Consider the following 20,497-nt stretch of genomic DNA (forward strand, 5'->3'; position numbering starts at 1 on the left):
TCCATGGAAATCTCCACGCTTGGCTGGCGGACTTCCTCTCCAGTCGTAGTCAACGTGTGGCCCTGAATGGGTTTCTCTCATCTCCTCTTCCTGTTCAGGCTGGAGTTCCCCAAGGCAGTGTTCTGGGCCCTGTGCTTTTTCTGGTCTTCATCAATGATCTCTCCGACTCCCTTGAAAATCCTCTCTATCTCTTTGCTGATGACTCCACTCTCTGCCGCTCCATTCCTCATCCCTCAGATTGGCAGTCTGCAACCTCCTCACTCTCTGCAGACCTGGACAAAATCACAGACGCGGCAAGCAAGTGGAACATGACTTTCAATCCTGACAAATCTCACACTCTTACGATGTCTCTCCGAAAAGACCGACTGGACAACCCTCCCATCCACTTTCTGAATAATCTTCTCCAAGTGTTATGGATTCGTCACTTCCGTTGTTGTGGTTCTCATCCACTGTAAATATTTTTGGTTGCATGTACTATTATTGTTATCGTTTAAGTGAAATAGAGATTACTGTTTTCAAAAGGTAAAAAAAGTTAGTGTTTTAAAAGAAACCGGAAACCGGATCGGGAACCGGATGAAGAGGAGGAAGAAAAAAGAGGAAGAAGAGGCGGAGCGAGTAAGGTCGGAGAAGGAGCCGAGCTACTTGGTGGTCTGGAGCAAACGCTGGCGAACGGGGGTCACTAGCGAACTTTGGGGTTTCCTGGGAAAGGGATTCCTGCGACAGAGTTGTTATCGCTGTGACAGATAAACCTGCGTGACAGGTTTTGCGGTTGATTCCGAAGAGAATCATTGGAGTGCCGTGACGTCTCGCGAACGGACCGTTGACCATTTTGCCTCGCGCTGGATTTTCGCATCGCTCCAGGTTTTTCACCTTGCTTCAACCATTTCACCGCATCCAGACGTTAACCTAGTGTGTGTGTGTAACGTGGATTTTGAGTGTGAATTTGCGGTTCGCCAATTGGGAGCCGTTGAACGTCCATACCCAAAGGTGTGATTTCCCAGCCGCCTCTTGAGGACACTTTTGCCTATCTTTGGCAGTGTGACTGTCAACTGAGCGGGATTCTGGTCTCGATACAAAATCGTTCTGACGATCACTGGAGCGTGGATCGACTTTGGTTTGAAGCTGGGACAGAGACATTGGGAATGTTATTTTCGCTCACTTGGAGCACAATGAGTTATATTGTACGAAACTGATAGTACCATCATAGGAATGATATGTTGGTTGTACAATTGATTAATATTGTTATTGTACTGTTATTCTTGTGTGACCTTAATACAATACTTGTTTGTTGGTAACAATTGGTGTGGTTTCACCATTGATCTTTGACATACAGAATAACACATCTTTCTGCCGTGACTCCTCTCGGGGCTCGGAGGTACACCGTGACCGGGGTTTGGGGAGGAGCACGTAACACCAAGAAGTTCTGTCACTCAAGCTTTTGAGTCTCACTATCTGCCATGATCTTTCCTGGGAAAACCACATTTCAAATCTGGCCTCCAAAGCCAGTCGCCGACTGGACATCCTCCGTCGTGCAAAGTCCTTCCTTGGCACACCTGAGCTCCTCACCACATACAAGGCTTTCATCCGCAGCTCAATGGAATACTGCTCTCCCCTCTTGGTTGGTGCTCCTGCCTCACACCTATCTCGTCTTCACGCTGTTGAAACCAAAGCGTTCAGAATCATTGGAATCTCCCGCGATGAAGCTACTACTCCGAGGGCCTTTCACTTACTCACCGCAGGCAGGTTGGTGGTCTTTCTGTCTTCTCCCGACTCCTCTCTGGCCTTGCTCCTCAAGCTCTCTCTGGGCTCTGTCCCCAAATATTCCTACAGGTCGCACAAGATCTGCCTGCAACCCTCCTATGGTTAAACTGCCAAAATCAAGACTCTCTGCTCACCTTCACTCCTTCATTCATCTTTTCTACCGCCTCTGGAACAAACTCCCTCACTCTCTTCAATCCCACTCCACCCTCCAGGTCTTTAAAACAGCTGTTCACCACCATCTCTTATCTTCCCCCATCCAAAACCTTGATCTTTTCTACCCCCGCTAATTTCACCCCAAATCCACTTTTTTGAAATACCAACTTCTTCCTGGAAGTCCTTGGTGTCCTTGTGTTTATACTTCTCCCACCCCTCCCCCCCCCCCTTCTTTCCCACGCCGCCTCCCCCAAAGCCCTCTCCCTCCCACACATTTCCCATGTCCATGCTCTCAAATGTTGTGTTTATGTGCTTGCCCTTCTCTCCCCATCTTGTCTACCGCTCCCCTTTTTATATACTTTGTTTGCTTGTCTGTTTCATTTGTTTGTGTGATAAATGTTTGCTCTTTCACGAGCCTCCCTTCTGTATACAAAAAAAAAAAAAAAAAATTCTGCAATAAATTGTGCAATTGTTAATTTAAAACGCACGACAGCAAGTTTACACAGCGTCGTGGATGCGTTCCTGGAAAGTGTGACATTAAGCAAAATGACATTTAATGGATGAGATATTCCCATAGACATAGGGGAGGAGTGCAGGGTGGCTTCACCGACAGGGAAATCTAACAGAGGAGGGGAGAGAGGAGAGAGAGGGGATGGGGGGGAGGTAGATAGGGTAGGGCGAGTGGTTATCAGTGCCTGTTTTGAATCTAAAGGGTCGCCTTGTTACCGATAATGAGGAGAGAGCCTACAACAGGGTCATGAGGTGGGGCTCCATGATCCCCAAAGGGGGGAGGGAGGGTTCGGGGAGGGGGAGAGGAGTGGGGTTGCCGGTAATGGCTAATCCCATGGGTGACGCTTATGGAGGGGGTTTTTGTGGGCTATTAATCCTTGTAATCGGGGTCCTGGTCCATGTGGTCATCACATGAAAGTTTATAACGTTATTATTATGGAAAGAAGATGGAAGATTATAATTTTTGTGCCCTGATAATTAATTAAATTAATGTTATCGCCTTATTTTTTTATAGGTATATTTTTATAGGGATATTAATATAATTCTATTAATATATCATGAAAGTAGATTTCACAAAAATATAAATCGATTTTATCTCGTATAATATAAAACTGTATTCTTATAAAAAAAAAAAGGGAGCGCGAGCTCCTGTATCGCCATAGCTTACAAAAGAAGCATGTAGAGCGTACTCCTGGTAACCATCTTCAAAAGGCGTGTTTACATTTATCTGAACATCCATTTTTCATTCATGCACTCCATTGGAGTTCCCTTGGCATGCATGCAAAGTTTTGGGCTGCTCGGTTTCATGGTACTTGAGTTATGGAGGGGCCACATACACATGCGTGCGCGCGCGCACATACACACACACACACACACACACACACACACACACACACACACACACACACACACACACACACACGCACACACACAGATGCACACATTCACACACACTCACTGACACACACACACACACACACACACTCATTGACACACACACACGCACACTCACACACAATAGTCTCACTCACACACACACACACACTGACCCCTCACACACACACTGACACACACACATGCACATTGCCTTTTATTATTATACTCCTAGATATATCATCCCCATAAGCAATATAAATGTATCCTATATCTGGATGGGCCTGTTTAAGTGTTCCATTATTGTTTTATTTTTTGGAGTCTGAATTTACTCATTATTATAATATAAAAGTATATTGATGTCTCACATCTTGCACGTTATTTCCGTATCTCTCTGAGCCTCAGAGGGTTGCTTGCAAAGGGTGGTAAGGTTTTATAGGTTAGTGCTGGTAAATTGAGATTGTTTTTGTAGAACTATGGGACTTCATTTTTTTTTCAAACCTGTAATTTTTACACTTGCAGCAAAATTCTGTGGGCGGCTTGCAGTTTTGCTTTTGAGATAAAAACCACAACTTTTTAATCATTTTATTGGTGCGGAGCGATTAATAATGGTGCTGAAAAAGGGATGCCTTGTGATGCCATTGTCATAGCATAGTGTCTGGTGTCTCACCCACCATTGGAAAATGAGCATGATCATCATCTAGGGCATCTAGGTCACCTGGAGCATGACCATCCACCATTTTAAAATGGCATTGGGACCATTTTTCTTTCATATGCAACACAGGTCTGCAGGGGTAGCACTGTGCCGCTGTGACCTGGACCATTAAAACAGAGCCCTTTTCTGTATGTCGTATTTCACAGTAATCCTTTGTGATTGGGCAATGAGGGTGGTATTTGCTTGGTCACCCAATAATGGGTCTGAAATATTTTTTTTATGTCTATGCCGTCGGTTAGCACAGACCCAAATAATGTGTCTATGCCGTAGGTTAGTGCAGGAGTTTGGAATATGGCTATGGCACTAGCGATGGCTCGCCTACTCTTCACGAAAGGTACTATGGGATCTTTGCCGTCCACCAACAAACGTTGGCAGACAGGACGCCTGTTTGATGTCCATCCGAGAGACGACACACATTGATGCCTTGACCTGCCTGTGAGACACCAGGATGACAGTTTGTAGTTGGGCCGAGATTAAAACCCAGGCTTGACGGCTCAGAAGCAAGTGTGCATATTTCTAAGCCAACCTGCCAGCCTGTTGCGAAATGGTTTGGCTGCATATCGATATTGCATTTTTCTTTCAAGTAATAAACATTGTCGGACCCCGACATTCGCGGTTTAGGCGCTTTGCGGTTCCCGCATATTCGCGTTTAACACGTAATCGTAATCACACTCGATCCTGTCTGAGCATATGGTCATTCACAAAACACGGAACCAAACCACAAACATGGACCAGGAACATAGCATTACATTACGGTCCACACACGATTAAAGTGTGATCCCCAAAGATTCTAGATCCCGGAAATAATTTCCGTTTTAATTGCTCGAAGTTTTAGCTTGAAGGATAACATGGTATTCTGCATTAACTTACAAAGATCGGTGTTGAGTTTAAATTGCATAAATTTAGATGTCCTGGCATCACAGTTGTCATGGTGGTAGAATTTCATTTTATTTTACATCCAAAATAAAAGTTCATTTTTATTTACTGTACCATTAACCAGCCTCGCTGATCAGTGCAAGATTTACACTTTGGGGATATGGTAACCTTTCGGAATGAATGAGCTAACCTTTTGGAATGGTTTACATTCTTCTTTTTTTTTTGTTTGTTAGCATTTTTTAATGAAACTGTAATGATGTGCATTCGTTTTCGTAAGTTTTTAAAATTTCCCCGAATGAACCATGAACTGCCCTGAACCTAACCCCCTTTTTCACATTAAAACATTGCCCCGACATTCGTGACATTTTCTAGGAATGTAATGCCCGTGAATATCGGGGTCCGACAGTATTGAAAGGAAAGTAGCGATGTAACCTATCCTTTTTCTTTCTTTTTTTTTCTTCTGGCAAATAAGAGTTTTCTCTTTCTGGCTTGTACAGGTATTGACCACCTGCTGGCTCAGCACATTGCTCACCTGTTTATACGAGATCCGCTGGTGATCTATGCTGAGAGGATCGAGATTGACGATGAACAAGAGTCTGATCATTTTGAGGTGAGTGGGGATGTTTGATGTGCCTGCACAGTCGCCTGCCTGTCTTTTGCTGAAATGTTACATGCTTTGTTTATTTCATATATACAAATGTTTGGGTTATTCCAATGATATTACTTTAGGATAAATTCCATCAAATTATCACATTATAACAGTCATGTGTTTATTATTGTAAATTAATAGCCTTTATAAATGAGCGTGAAACAAACTGCTTAAGTAATAGCAAGAAAAGTGTCATTTATAAGCGTCAGTCAATAGTACTTTGTGTCTACGCTTTGCCAAGTGTCATAACTCTTTTACCCAAGCTTCCTGCATACGACTGATGCACTTTTACAGGAATATTGTGCTAAATATCCTGCTGTACATTCCACAGTTCTGTAAGGTTGTCAATTTTCTTCCTCTTCTTCTTCTTCTTCTTCTTCTTCTCTGTTCCCTCGTAATCCCATGTGGCCTCTGAGGTTCATGCTCTGGAATGAATTCCAGAACATGAATTCCATGTTCTGGAATGGCCATTTTAATACTTGGAGCACACCAGCTGTAAATTTGTTCTTCAAATACTGCTTTGCTATGCGAGCGGGCATTTCTTGGCCCACCTACGAGTATGGTGGGCAATGTGTTGCGGCACATTCTTGGAAATACACTTTATAATTTAAATTTTTATTTATTTATTGAACACGACATGTGCTCAATGGGATCGCATTCGACGCTTACAACATCTATTGTGATGACGTTTTCTGCTGACTCAACGGAGCCAATGAAAAAAAAATGTTAATTAAACATTTCATCATGTTTGCTGTTTAATTATTTTCATTCTTAATGTTTTGTCTCTTGATGATTAATGATTTTCATCTTGGAATGATTTAATTTAAGTTTATTTTGAGTCGCCCAAAGCTTAACATCAGCAATGCATGCATTGAGCCGATTCAGTGAGACCTCACGTTCAGATAGTTTAAACAAAATATATAGCTGTGTATCATCTGCGTAAACCATCGATTGTATGTCACGAGCAGTTATATCAGCAACTGGGGCACTGTACATCGTGAAAATAATCAGTTCCATAACTGACCCTTATGCTACACCACAGTTGTCATGGTATATGTCTGACTTGGTCTCCTTCATTGAAATGACATGTTCTATTTGTCAAATAAGAGGAATACCACTGCAGAACATTGCCAGTGAAATGAAAATGCTTGGATAGTCTCTACAGAAACATCCGATGATCTATTGTATTGAACGCTGCACTGAAGTGGAGAAGTACAAGGACAGATTCTTTGTAGCCATCTAGTGCTAACAGTAAGTCACTCTGCACCTTCAGGAGTGCTGTCTCAACAGAATAACAACAGAATGATATGCTCTATTTGCTGACTGGGTCCGGGGCAATAAGTTGTTGGCAGTCAAATACTCCTTTATTTGAGCAGCAGCTACCCTTCCAACTAGCTTTGTTAAATAGCTAATATTACATATTAGGCAACAGCTACTGAGCTCCAAATGTGGGAGGCTCTTCTTCCTCAGTCGAAGGGTCACAAGGGTATGTTTCATCGAAGTGGAGACCTCCACTGTTTGCAGCCGAGTGTTGATTATTCTCGTAAAGGCAGATACGAGAACACAAATGGATTTTTTCCAATAATGACATTGGGAATCTCACAAGATGAGATAGACACAGCCTTCATGATGTTGATGACTTCATCTTCCGTGACAGTATCAAACTCCTCAATGGATGCTTCAGTGTTCGACAACTTCAACTGACTTGCTGGTTTTGATTAAACTTCAGATTTTCAGTAAGTTTAAATTTACTTGCTGATTGAGCTTGTCTCGTAGAAGTCGAATCATCTGTTCAAAGACGTCACCAAAGGAGTTGGCTAACTGTCGAGTACACTCGTATTGGGGTAGAATTATTTTACGGCCTGGTTAAGACAAAAAGGCTCTTGGTCAGAGATGTTCATCTTGCCCAGGAAATAATCAGCCTTTGAGCGATTAAGTAATTTATTGCAAGCCTTACATTGACTTTGGTAACATCTCCTTATGAACCTGAAGACCTGACTTAAGTGCGAACTGTTCAGTTTTCCTTCGATCCTGCTTGGCTTTTAGAATGGCATCCAAGTACCATGGAGCATGAGGTCTAAGCATGTTTGTCTAGGATTATATGGAGCTCAGTATTATAAAGGGTTACAGGGTGTTCTAAACTGTTCGGTGAATAAACGAGAAGTCTAGATGTCAAGATATCCTGCTGTCCAGAAATTGACAACACTGATGTCCTTCAACTTATGGATTGTCATAGTGTGACAAATGGGATTGGGATGTGCGGTAAGGAGGCGACACTCGATTGCCATATGATCAGATGGCAAGGATGAGTATATCGAAACTTCAGACCTGAAACCGTCTTCCTCTTGTGATATGATGAGATAAAGTGTGTGTCTGCATGAGTGTGGGGCTGGTTGCATTGTTGCAAATTTTAGTCAGCTCGAACATTTGAAGAAATACGAGTGAGTCACTATTAATTCTGGCATGTGATGGTGAGAACCGAATGGGTCACCGAGATATTCAACATGCAAATCAATATCACCAACCATTCATAGTTTCTGGCGTGTGATGATGAGAACCTCAAGGAACGAAGAGAGTCATCGCTCTCTGGCAATGTTCAGTTCACGTAGTCTGGCCCAGGTGGAGCGATCAACCCTGTTGTGTTTTTTTCCTTTTAAAGAGCACTTTATCTCGACCAACTGTCTCTTGGTGGAGTGATTATTCCTCATCGTAAACCCGTTCTCAGTCTGGGGAAACAAAGGTGACACTTGAACAATAAAAGCCACACACAAATGTCCTATGGTGTGTCATAACGGATACTCCAAACAAAGGTCAGGAATTTAACGAAAGAATGAAAGAAACGATCAAAAAGATTGTGCAGCCAAGTTGGGGTGCTTACAAAGTTTTTGCAGCCATCACATCGAAAGTGAAACATGAACGATGTCTGAAGTTATCGGTGGGAAGTGAACGTCCCGTGCAGGTTCCAGACTCCACACCCACGGGTGCATCGATCGTGCACCAACATTCACACAGTACTGTGTGGTACAGTATGATAAAGGACTGAAGCTTACTCTCTGCAAGAAGCTTGGGGGATTAATGGTGAAGGAGAAAGATTCATAAACCCATTGAAACAAACAAAGCTGGCAGCCAAGGCTGAAAGAGTTCCATTTGTGAAATTCAGTGCATTAGCATCAATGAGGCAAAGATACTTCACCCAGGAAATAATAAATTAAATAACTGATAAAGCAAAACAGCAAGTATTTGAAGACATAAATTGGGTGATCCAGGAAGAGAGAATCAACATGAAAAAAGACTGAATAAAGAAAACTGAACTGGACAAAGAAGGAAAAATGGACCTTATTGTGGGCAATGAAGGATGCCAAATGAAAAGGCATGAGAAAAGAAAGTGTGAACACATGGGAACAGATATTCCGAAGATTATGCTCTGATGAAGTTAATTATAATAGGGCAACACGACGCTCAACAAAAACAATTTCTCCAAAAGAAAATTTTCACAGAGGAAGAACTAAGATTAAAAGATGAACAAATTGTCGAAGCAATAATAACTAACTGGTCACCTATAGATGGTGAACTACCACCAATGCCACAATGGAATGAAGGGACATACGTTTAGGATGAGATTCGAGGAGGTGAGAGGAGAGGAGGGCAGAAGCAGATGGGATTTCACATTTAATCACAATGACAAAGACAGAGATTGGGCAGCAGTTGGGGAAATGAATCAGGAAACACAATTTAATAACTCCACAACAGGATCAAAGATTGACAAAAGGAAATGCTGCAGCAACACCCATGTAGGAAGAACAACAACGCAAAGTTACTAACTCAGCTCAAATAACACCTTTGCAAACAAAACAGATAAGAGCAACAAATATAGATCACAATGAGGAGTAGAATAATGGACAACGGAATGAAGAAGAGGAAGAGGAGATTGACAATGAACAGCATGGGCTCGAAGAGGAGCTGGCTAATAAAATAGAGGAAATCAAACTAAAATCACCCAGGCAAAGACCGCAACTCCACCGGATAGAAAAACAATAAACAACTGAAGATACAAGTAAGGAGACAGTTGAATGCTCCCCAAATCACCTAACCTGAGAGAAATTAATGATGTGAGTTTTGTGTCAGCACTGTATGTCCAAGAGAAAATAACAGGCAAACAACGCAAAAAAGATAGATCTGATAATCTGACCAGAAACAAAATGCCACCATGGAAACAGAGACATGAGAAGCAGACACAAACCCAGGAAGGAAATGGGACAAGAAGAACAATTCAAAACAGGAAACAGAAGTCCAAAGCTCAAGAAAAGAATCAGACAATTAAAAAATCAATACATTGAAAACAATGGGCTTAGAACCATTAGCTGCCCATAATAAGCTCCAAATACAACAGATAGCAGCAGGGTAAATAAAACAAGACCAAAAAGTCTAACAGTGGCGTAGCCAGGCTTGTAAAATATTATAAACCACAAACACATATTATTAGCTTTTCAAACAGTCGCTAATGCTGCTTATAAAATAAAACAAATAAATGTGGAGGAATTCCGACATCCGTGAGGTAAGGTTACTTACAGAACTGAGCGAAGATCTACTGTATTCTTTACCCCAGAAGGGTTGGAGGTGTGCTCATTTACCAAGCAGCTAGCTCGTGCTTGCCAAGCCAGCCGTTCCTTAAGGGTTTTGAATGGAGTGCTTGTTCGAATGCTTAAAGCACTTGGTGATCTCTCCACAAGAAACTTGGTAAATTAACACACACCCAATGTTCTTGAGACCCGACCATAGATCGACTATAATCCATATACCACAATGAAGAATGACCCTTCCTGCCACTCCCGCAGTGAGCGGTTGTACTTGTAAATTAAAATGTCGGTCGGTGGAGGCAGCCGTCACAATGACATTACAGACGTAATGACGTAACGGACACAAAACTGCCGCTTATTTAATATGTAGAACATGATATCGTTTAACTTCCAGTACGTTTGCAGTCACTATGAAGGGATTGGTGTTATGATTAGATTTACTATAACATTAATGTTAAGTTATCATTATTTCGAAAATTATATTACTATCAAAAAACCTAGACGAATTCCTTACTTCCTCGGTTATTAATATTCGTGCCGAACATCACATCACTGATCATGAACCACACACCGCTTCAATCCATTAACCTTCCATTCATGACATTGGGATTGACATGTTATGGTTATATTTGCTATATTATTATTATTATTACGAAAACTATACTACTCAAACGATACACTACTGTATTAAGAAACGTGGGCTTAATTTGTCCGAAGATGATTCGTAACTCCGAAGGCCTATAGGTACGTATTGTTGGAAGAGACGTAACGCCATGCTTTCGATATTTGATGATCACTTTAACAATCGGTTTGTTTGTGTTTCACACTGAATGAAAAACTTAAAGGTAGAGCATGGCGATTGTGATATATGACAGGTTCGACGATATGTTCGGCATGAACGAAATTGGAAACAAAATGGCGGTGTGTGGAGAGTCAGCAGCTGCACCGCCGTAATGACATCAGACATCATCACATCACCCTGTCATGTGACCAGATTCTCAGCTCTGATTGGTATACATTTGAGGGGACATACATACATACAGTCACGTGAAAAAGTAAGTACACCCCATTTAACGTTTTGACTTTTTCAACATATTTCAACATACATCTATTTGATCTTCATTGCAACAATATTGACAGATAAAGGTGATATAATATAACAAATATCATGAAACATTTACATTTTGTAGTCCATTGCATAATTTAAATAAACATAAATGCAAATTTCGCATGTGGAAAAAGTAAGTGCACCCCTACATTTATCACTACTTCAAATACCTAAAATTAGAATCAGGTGCACCAGCTCAGGTGCAAATGATTAGAACATCGTTAGAGAGGATATTGGAGGAACCTGTCTTATTTAAACCTCAGACATTTAGTTTCGTTTGCTCTTTGTTGTTGAAGTGTGCGGCGTCACCATGCCTAGATCAAAAGAGCTATCTGAGGCCTTCAGAAAGAAGGTTATAGATGCCTACGAGTCTGGGAAGGGATTTAAAAAGATCTCCAAACAATTTGAAATCAATCATTCGACTGTCCGGAAGATCATCTACAAGTGGAGAAGATTCCAAACAACTGCCAACTTGTTCAGGCCAGGCCGCCCCAGCCAGTTCAGCCCGAGAGCAGACCGCAAGATGCTGAAAGAAGTCTCTAAGAACCCCAAAATGTCATCACGGGACCTACAGGTAGCTCTTGCCACTGTTGATGTCAAAGTGCATGATGTTGATGTCTACCATTAGAAAGAGGCTGCACAAATTTGATCTACATGGGAGGTGTGCCAGGAGGAAACCTTGGCTGTCCAGAAAGAACATCAGGGCAAGACTAAAGTTTGCCAATGAACACCTCGGCAAAGACCAGCACTTCTGGAACAATGTGCTCTGGACAGATGAGTCAAAGGTAGAGCTATTTGGCCACAGTACCAGAAGACATGTTTGGCGAAAACCAAAGACAGCATTTTACCACAAGAACTTGATACCAACTGCAAAGCATGGTGGTGGAAATATTATGGTTTGGGGCAGCTTTGCTGCATCAGGGCCTGGGCAGCTCACCATCATATAATCCACTATGAATTCTTCATTGTACCAGAGGGTGCTTGAGGATAATGTGAGGCCATCTGTCGGAGAGTTGAAGCTCAACCGAAGGTGGACCTTGCAACTTGACAATGACCCTAAATATACCAGTAAATCCACCAAGAAATGGCTGAGAAGAAAGAAATGGAGGGTTCTGGAATGGCCAAGTCAAAGCCCGGATCTAAATCCCATCGAGATGATGTGGGGGGATTTGAAACGAGCTGTGCAACAATTTTTTGTTGAATAAATTATTGCAAAGTCAATTTTTCATTGTTTTTTGTTCAATTAGATCACCTTTATCTATAGATACTGTTTAAATGAAGATCAAATATTGATATGTCCACATATGTTAAATAGATAAAAAACATTTCATGGGGTGTACTTACTTTTTCCACATGTGAAATTTGCATTTATGTTTATTTAAATTATACAATGGACTACAAAATGTAAATGTTTCATGATATTTGTTATATTATATCACCTTTATCTATCAATATTGTTGAACTGAAGATCAAATAGCTGTATGTTGAAATATGTTGAAAAAGTTAAAACTTTACATGGGGTGTACTTACTTTTTCACGTGACTGTGCATACATACATTCATTCATTCATTCAGTCATTCTTTCATGCATACATACATACATACATACATACATACATACAGACGGACAAACATTGTTCTAGTCGGCTCTGCCAGATGGGCTACACTGTAAAAATATGATGAGGCCAACAACAGAAGAAAGCACAATCAACAGTTTGAAAACAACCCTAAAAGGATATACAGACAACTTGGGAAACAGAAACAAAATGTGGCAACGCCCCCTAAAAGTAAAAGAGGAGGATATTGAAAAATTCTGGAAAGAGATATATGAAGACGAAAGAGAACACAACAAGGAAGCGAATTGGACACGGCACTTCAAAAAGAAAGAGCAACATCGACAGGAAATGCACCCAATGATGATGGATGAAGAGAAAATCAGAAAACTTCTCGCAAAAACGTGGAACTTCAAATGCCCAGGCCCGGGCGGGATTCCAAATGCCTGGCTAAAGCAACTGTATGCTCTCCACCCTCACTACACATAAGCATTTAACAAACCCATCCAAGGTGAACAGCCAATGGATGAATGGTTCACTGAAGGCAACACTCTTCTTATCCCAAAATCGAATGAAAGCCATCTACCCGTCAAATATAGACCGATAACATGCCTACCAACAGCATACAAACTTTAAACAGGATTAATCACCGATTAAGTTGACAAACACCTCACTCAACAAGGAACTTTAGAGGCACAGCAGAAAGGATGTAAGAGAAACTTTTATGGAACAATAGACCATTTGTTATTAAACAAGAACATACTCGAAAATTGCAAGCTTCGACAAACCAACTTATCCACAGCCTGGATAGATTACAAAAACGCCTTTGATAGTGTCTGGCATTCATGGATTATAAAATGCATGCAAGTATACAAAGTTAACCCCCAAATAGTCACAATGAAAGAGAAAGCAATGGCGCTCTGGAATACAACGCTAATACTACCTCACTTGGAAGGAAAGATTTAAATCCAAGGAGTAATCCCCTCCCCCTACCCCCTAACCTGCTTGTCTGTCTCTGGACCCACCGATAAACCTCATCAATGCACAAGGACACGGATGCAATCTAACACTCAACAGAAAAATTACCAAAGAACCAATCAAGGTAACACATATACTGTACATGGATGGTCTAAAATGCTTTGCACTAAATGATGACAAATTGGCAGCTCAACTGAAACAAGTAAAGCAGTACTCGGAGGACATTCAAATGGAATTTGGTCTTGACAAATGCACCAAATGCACATTTTTGCGTGGAAAAACAGAAAGAACACACAATATCTCAATCGATGAAAGAACAACAATACAGGAACTAGAAAACGAAGAGTCCGATAAATACCTCGGAATAGAAGAAGGTCCCCAGGTACAACGCAAAAAAATGCGTAAAATAATCAACAAGGAGTACCAATGCAGAATAAGACTAATTCTGAAGTCGTCCCTCTCCCCAATTAACAAAATCAAAGTTATAAACCAACTTGCTGTACCGGTATTCCAGTATAGCTGTGCAATTACAAGCTAGGCACAAACGGAGATCAACTACTTCGACACCAAAACAAGGAAACATAAACATAAGATATTCTATTAAAAAATAATACATTCTGAGGTTTTACTTGCCAAGACGAGAAGTAGAAGGAGGAGGTGGTCTGATGGAGCTTAACCAAGTGCACAGGACAGTGTGTGTGTGTAGGACTAGCGGAGTATGTGAAAAGCTCAACAAACTATTGAATGAGATTTGTACACAAGCATGAAAACAACGAATCAGAAAAGGTGTCCTTAATCCATTTAGCAACAAACTTCCAAAAACAGATGCAAGTGCAGGAAGTACGACACAGGAAAACAAAACAGAAACAAATACAACCCCAATGATCGGAAAAAATAAAAAGGGAAACTAAAGAAACATCAGTAGATATACTCAGATGTACTATAACAAAAGAGCAGGAAGATTCAAAAAGAGCTCGACAGACCAGGGATCGACAAGGAAGGCTCATTGAAAATGGCAAGAGGTCAAATTAATTGGGATGGAGAACGAGTCATCATGAATGCCCAAGACCACGGACACTACACCAATGGCTTTAAGAAAATGGTGGGATTGAGCCAACCGGACAAATTCAAGTTTTGCGGGGTAGAAACAGAAAGAACCAGTCACCTCCTTTCGGGATGTAAAAAAAACTCATGTCAGAGCAGTTGTACACACGACAGCCATGACAGCCTCTGCAGAGTAATCTACTGGTACATTTAAATATTCCGGTTCGAGAACAATCATGGAAAAACAAACCAAATCTGATCCATGAAAATGAACATAATGCTCATGCATAAGATGATCCCATCAAGTGTGGACATTGCAAACGAAGCATTGCGACTGGACATAGTGCTCAAACACAAAAAGAAAAAGACATCATTGTTGATTGAAGTTTCAGTTCCCAATGACTTTGGACTAAATGCTTCAGAAACCAGGAAAATGCTCAAATACCAGGAGGTGAAAAATGAGGTCAAGTGGACTTGGAAATTGAAGAAAGCTGAAATTGTACCAGTGATAGTCGGATCAACAGGGATGATCAAGAAAACCCTTACTGAGCACTTACAAAGCATTCCGGGGAATTTCACTACAAACGAGCTTCAAGTGGAGGCTGTCAGAGGTTCAGTGAGGATTTTGAAAAGAGTCCTTGGAACAAAGCTATGAGAACGGAGTTTCACAATCTAGTTCATGAATAATGATCCTTTATCGAAAAAGGAGGCGGACATTTTTAGTTCTGGGAGAACTTCCTCCCACCTCATAAACACACAAATGAAGATAACAACCAATGAAGGGCAATATGCTGTGATAAACGCGTGGAAGGCCTGATGTGTTCAGGAAAATATGAACCACATGGTCACAGCGTCACAAAGGCGAAGGCCAACTCACTGACTCCGCATTTATGCTGCCTACTGGTGGACCAACCCAGTTTCCAGGTTACATCTTCCATGCAATATGGTAACATTCTGGGATATGATGATGGAAGGACACCTCTAAGTTAATTTAATTGCAACATAAGGAAGAATTTCTAAAGTTAAAAATGCGTTTAGGCAGCCATTTTTTTCAATGCCTGCTATGGCTAAAATATGACTTTTTCTGGGTGGTTCCACTTCTGAAAATGTTGGGATCAAAAGCTGATACATAAGCAAAGCTGATACAGACATATCCAAGAAGACTCTACGCTGTAATCGCTGCCAAAGGTGCTTCTACAAAGTATTGACTCAGGGGGTTGAATACTTGTGTACATTAGATATTTCTGTATTTCATTACAAATTATTTTGTAAAAATTTGTAAAAACATGTTTTCAATTGATATTATGGCGCATTATGTGTAGATCAGTTATAAAGAAAATCTCAATTTAATCCATTTTAAATTCAGGCTGTAACAACAAAATGTAAAAAAATGCAAGGGGTGTGAATACTTTGCGAAGGCACTGTATTTCACTATGAGGTGGCCTTGGAACCAAGTGGCTTGTTATTTCATCTCGTCTTTCAGAACATCCAGTCCACAAACTGGCAAACGATGCGCTTCAAGCCCCCACCTCCAAACACCACAATTGGTTGGCGAGTGGAGTTCAGACCAACTGAGGTATGATTATTTTATCTCTTTCAATACATTGCCTCAGGTTTATAGTGGAGCTCATTCATAAATGCAGGGCAAAGAAATTAAGATGTATCGGTGTACTTAACATTAGTAACTAGATGGTGTTCATAGAATACTTACCCTGCGCAGTCAACTTGGTGTGAGCCAACTCTTCTGTTGTTGAACGTTTCTTTTTTGTTTGATTCAATATGGCTGCCAGACCATGTGAGCGATGACATCATAAATTTATCTTCTGTAATATAATTGTTGCATAGATCATGCTCAATAAATTTGCATAGACCAAACTTGGCACAAATTTTTGTTGTGTTGTGACTAATGTTTGTTCACGGCATTAGGAGAGTTGGGGTCCAAGGGGTTTTACCCTGTGGTCAAAGTGGGTCCAGGTTTGACTTCCCAAAATAGGTATTTGCTTTCTTCTCAGAAACTACACATACAATTTCAATGAAACTTGACCACAACCATCACCACCCGTGATGTGCCAAAGTTTGTTCCCGGTTTTAAAAAACAATTTCCCCTTTGTGGGTCTACGGGTCCCTTGGGGGGGGTGGGGGGGCGGGGGGTGAGGGATGCCCCCCAAAATAGGTATTTTCTTCTTTGTTTGTTTAAAGTCTTATGGTTATGTTTGTATGATTCCACATGCTGTGCTGTGTTCCAACAACCATTGAAATTGGTTTAAAATACCTTTAGTCAGTGCAGTATACTGTTTATTCTACCAGGGATATTGCCGCTATGTTTCGAATTGAGGTAGTGCAGTTCCAATCCCAAATTGACCTGAGGGCAATAAGAGTCGACCATGAATTGTGGACTGGAACAACATAAATTAGACATTGTATCAGGTGGGGAAGGTAGATTTGCAACCTTTGGTGAGCAGCTTTATTTTACCAACAGTGAGCTAGTAACATGGTAATTCTTCTGTGGCTCATTGAGGTTGCAGAAGCTTGAAATCCAAATCGTCAATACTGTAGTGGCATCATTTTGCATTTGGTTTCGTAATATGTCAATAAGTTTTAGCTTTGGTTTAACAGGGTTTCCCAGCAGAGGTTGTGACAGATATCACCATTGCTGTTTAATGGAGAATTGACTCGGAATCCGAATATCTATCACGTATTTTCTTCCCTGCTAAATTGGTGATCTTGACATGATCCAAATGGATGGACAGGGAGTTGCAAGTAGGCAATCATCCACTGGGTACGACCAACCAGCTGTGCCCTTCCCAAATGCTCAACCAGCTTCATGCTCAACCAAAATGCTCAACCAGGCAGCGGTTCTAATAAAGCTGCTGCCATTCTGGCCAAATGACCCAAAGATGTGGTTTATGCAAGTCAAAGCCAATTGACAACTGAAACATTACCACAGAGTTGACACAATTCAAATACATTGTTGGCTCCTTGTCATCAGAGTATGCAAAGGAGGTGAGATATTTTACTGAAACCTCAAAATAATGCTCTGTGCATGACTTTAAAGGCCACTCTTATAAAGTGTAAGACTTCCTCTGAGCACTGCCGCTTTCAACAACTCCTTCCAGCTGAGGATTTCAGAGATTGAAGATTCACACTACTGCGTCATATGCAGCAGCATCTCGGTGGCAGCTGTCAGGGAACTTTTACTGAACCCTAAAGGAAATAACTCAAGACAAGACTCAGATTCAAGGAGCTCTGACTCGTCTATCCGAGCCAAGGTTTATTCCGAAGTTAGAGGGAACTTGTTACACAAAATATAACCAAGATATGACGCGTCGCTTGGTTGAAGAAATCTTCTCCCCACTCGTCCTGCTTCTTCTGATCAGTTCCTCTGCTCTCGGAGCATGGTCCTTCAGTAGACCTTGGAAACTTTGATGTGGTGGGATTGAAATTTAAAGATCAACACAGAACTCAGCGGCCCCGTCTTCCTGGCACCAAAAGCCCATCTGGTTCTTGTTATGAGGCCACTAAAAGCATACCATAGGTCACTTATCGGAGGCAAAGGAGAAGAGACCATGCTCTTATCCCCGCTAATGTCAACCTTCTCTGACCTACACAATCTCACTCCCTGATTAATGTATCCACCCTAGGCTTGAGTAAACACTCGGCCTGGTGTTTTCCATTTATGGGTAAGAAAACTATTTACAGATGTTTCCTTATCACTTCGGTTCCAAGGCTTTGCCCAAACTGCACAGTATAACACATTCTGTCTTTAAACACTCGGTCAAAACTCGTTTTTCCATATTCTTACATGCTTTAACAACAAAGTTTATATTGACGTACAATTTAACCACTTGCATAACTCACTGACCCTAATAATCATAGAAATCTCCCATAATTCCTCAGTTTTTTTGTTTTGTTAAATTAACCATTAATTTAAACAACTACCTATTAAATATTCCAATCACAAATTTGGTAATCCAATTTTTTTTCCATACATAAGCATACACCGTCATCCTGGAAGAATCTGATCACAAAACATTTCTTTGTTCATTGACTCTTTCCATATTGATAATGCAGTTCATTTCATTTGCATTAAGCATACAACACTTCACCTTTACCAAAACACAACAATTTCAATTCACCATTTTAAAATAATAAAGCATCTGCAACATTTGGCAGTACATTTTGCTTCAAAACAAATATTGACTTTTGTGTTTTGAAAAGAAAAGAAGAGGCTGATCACTTGTTTGACATTCAAGTATGAAACATTTTCTTCTGGTGTCTTCATAGCACCTACACTATTTCGCGTAGGATTTTCCGCTGTTGTGATAGCTGAGCGGAGTCATAAACTGACCCTGCACTGCATGTAGCATCCTTGCCACTCTTGCTGTGAGCCATAATAGATTTGAACAAGGCCTTCGTCCAGTTGTAGTCGACTTGCCTCCTCACTCATCATGAGCATGGAGCAAGTGTTGGTGTGATGTTGGTTGACCAGCAAGATGTAGAACAGAGATGCCAGATGCATCCACAACGATGTTAGGACCATGGTGTTCAAGTTGTCCATGGTCCATTGGTCCATACCAGGAGCCTCCAGCAGAATCGTGCACAGCTGTTGTGGAGGAAAAGCACAGCCGTCCACTTACAGCTCCACGCTGGCTCTCCGGATGTTGGTGGAGTAATGACACACGTCACCGCATCCAGTAGAAATCGCAGGCAAGATGTCGCCGTCCCGCAATTGCTGACTTGATGAATGTTCGAGCCATTCGAACAAAAGTAAGTGATCGCCTTTCTTCCATATGTGGCGATGTGATCCAGGCAAATGGTCACATAAATTTTCCTTGGTGAAGGTAAGCATCCGTCTCCAATTTTACAAAGGAGGATGTCTTCATCATTCTTTAAGAAGGAGGGTGTATGCCAAGATTAACTTCATTTTTTAGCCACAAATTTTCTTTCTCGAACTTCTCCCCAATTCCGTTATCACTCCATTTGAGATGTGATCTGGTCTTATCCTTTTACTCAGCCACATCTAAATCTGCTTTCCACACACACTGAATCAGATGGGGTACATCTTAACATGATATCACCATATTTTAACTGATCATGTATTTCTTATAACAGTTTCACATTCAACAATTTGTTGTTTTCCCTAAAACATTCAAAAAAGTTATATTCATTTATATGCTTCACACAAATAATATTCCAATGAGGTATATATACAAACTTGGCATTTAATATGGAAATTTTTTTTTTCTTGACTTGGGTTTACTTTCTTATCTCAGTATATCAATCTTGTGAGTTTCTTTTACACTTTGGTGATTTATTTGTTAAAAGAACCATGTCACTGATTCTCTGTCGCAGCAAGAAGTCAACAACAGGATTATATCACAGGTGGCGTGGCAAAATGTACGGACAGGTGCATTTGATGATTGGCTTCACAGTCGGGTATACAAGGGTTGTTGCGTTCTGTATTAGTGGAAAACAACTGCTGCATGTCTCCAAAAGTTATTGCCGCTTCCTCTGGAGATGGTCCGTCAACTCGACAATGCTGTTTGTCATGAAGTGGTGGCGTTACGAAATTACGGCATGAAACAGCATGCTATTGCTCGGCAGTATGGCATCACTCAAGGTCAGGTGTCAAAGATCCTGAAACGAAATGCTCAGAGGGGTGTCCCTACTCCAATACCGAGGCCAGGACGTCCCCGCAGAA

The 20,497-nt window shown here is 41.1% G+C and overlaps 1 protein-coding gene across 4 annotated transcripts in view; it reads left to right on the top strand.

The window, feature by feature from the left end:
• GCLC (glutamate-cysteine ligase catalytic subunit) overlaps window positions 1-20,497 on the top strand; it is a 126,824-nt gene that overhangs the window by 87,366 nt on the left and 18,961 nt on the right. For all 4 annotated transcript variants that reach the window (XM_078786705.1, XM_078786704.1, XM_078786707.1 and 1 more), the window contains 2 exons: window positions 5,386-5,498; window positions 16,280-16,372. In XM_078786705.1, the coding sequence (XP_078642831.1) occupies window positions 5,386-5,498; window positions 16,280-16,372 (206 nt within the window). The remainder of the gene's footprint in view (window positions 1-5,385; window positions 5,499-16,279; window positions 16,373-20,497) is intronic.

This window comes from Myxine glutinosa, chromosome 11, assembly GCF_964187855.1.
Source record: "Myxine glutinosa chromosome 11, kmMyxGlut1.1, whole genome shotgun sequence".
Classification (NCBI taxonomy): domain Eukaryota; kingdom Metazoa; phylum Chordata; class Myxini; order Myxiniformes; family Myxinidae; genus Myxine; species Myxine glutinosa.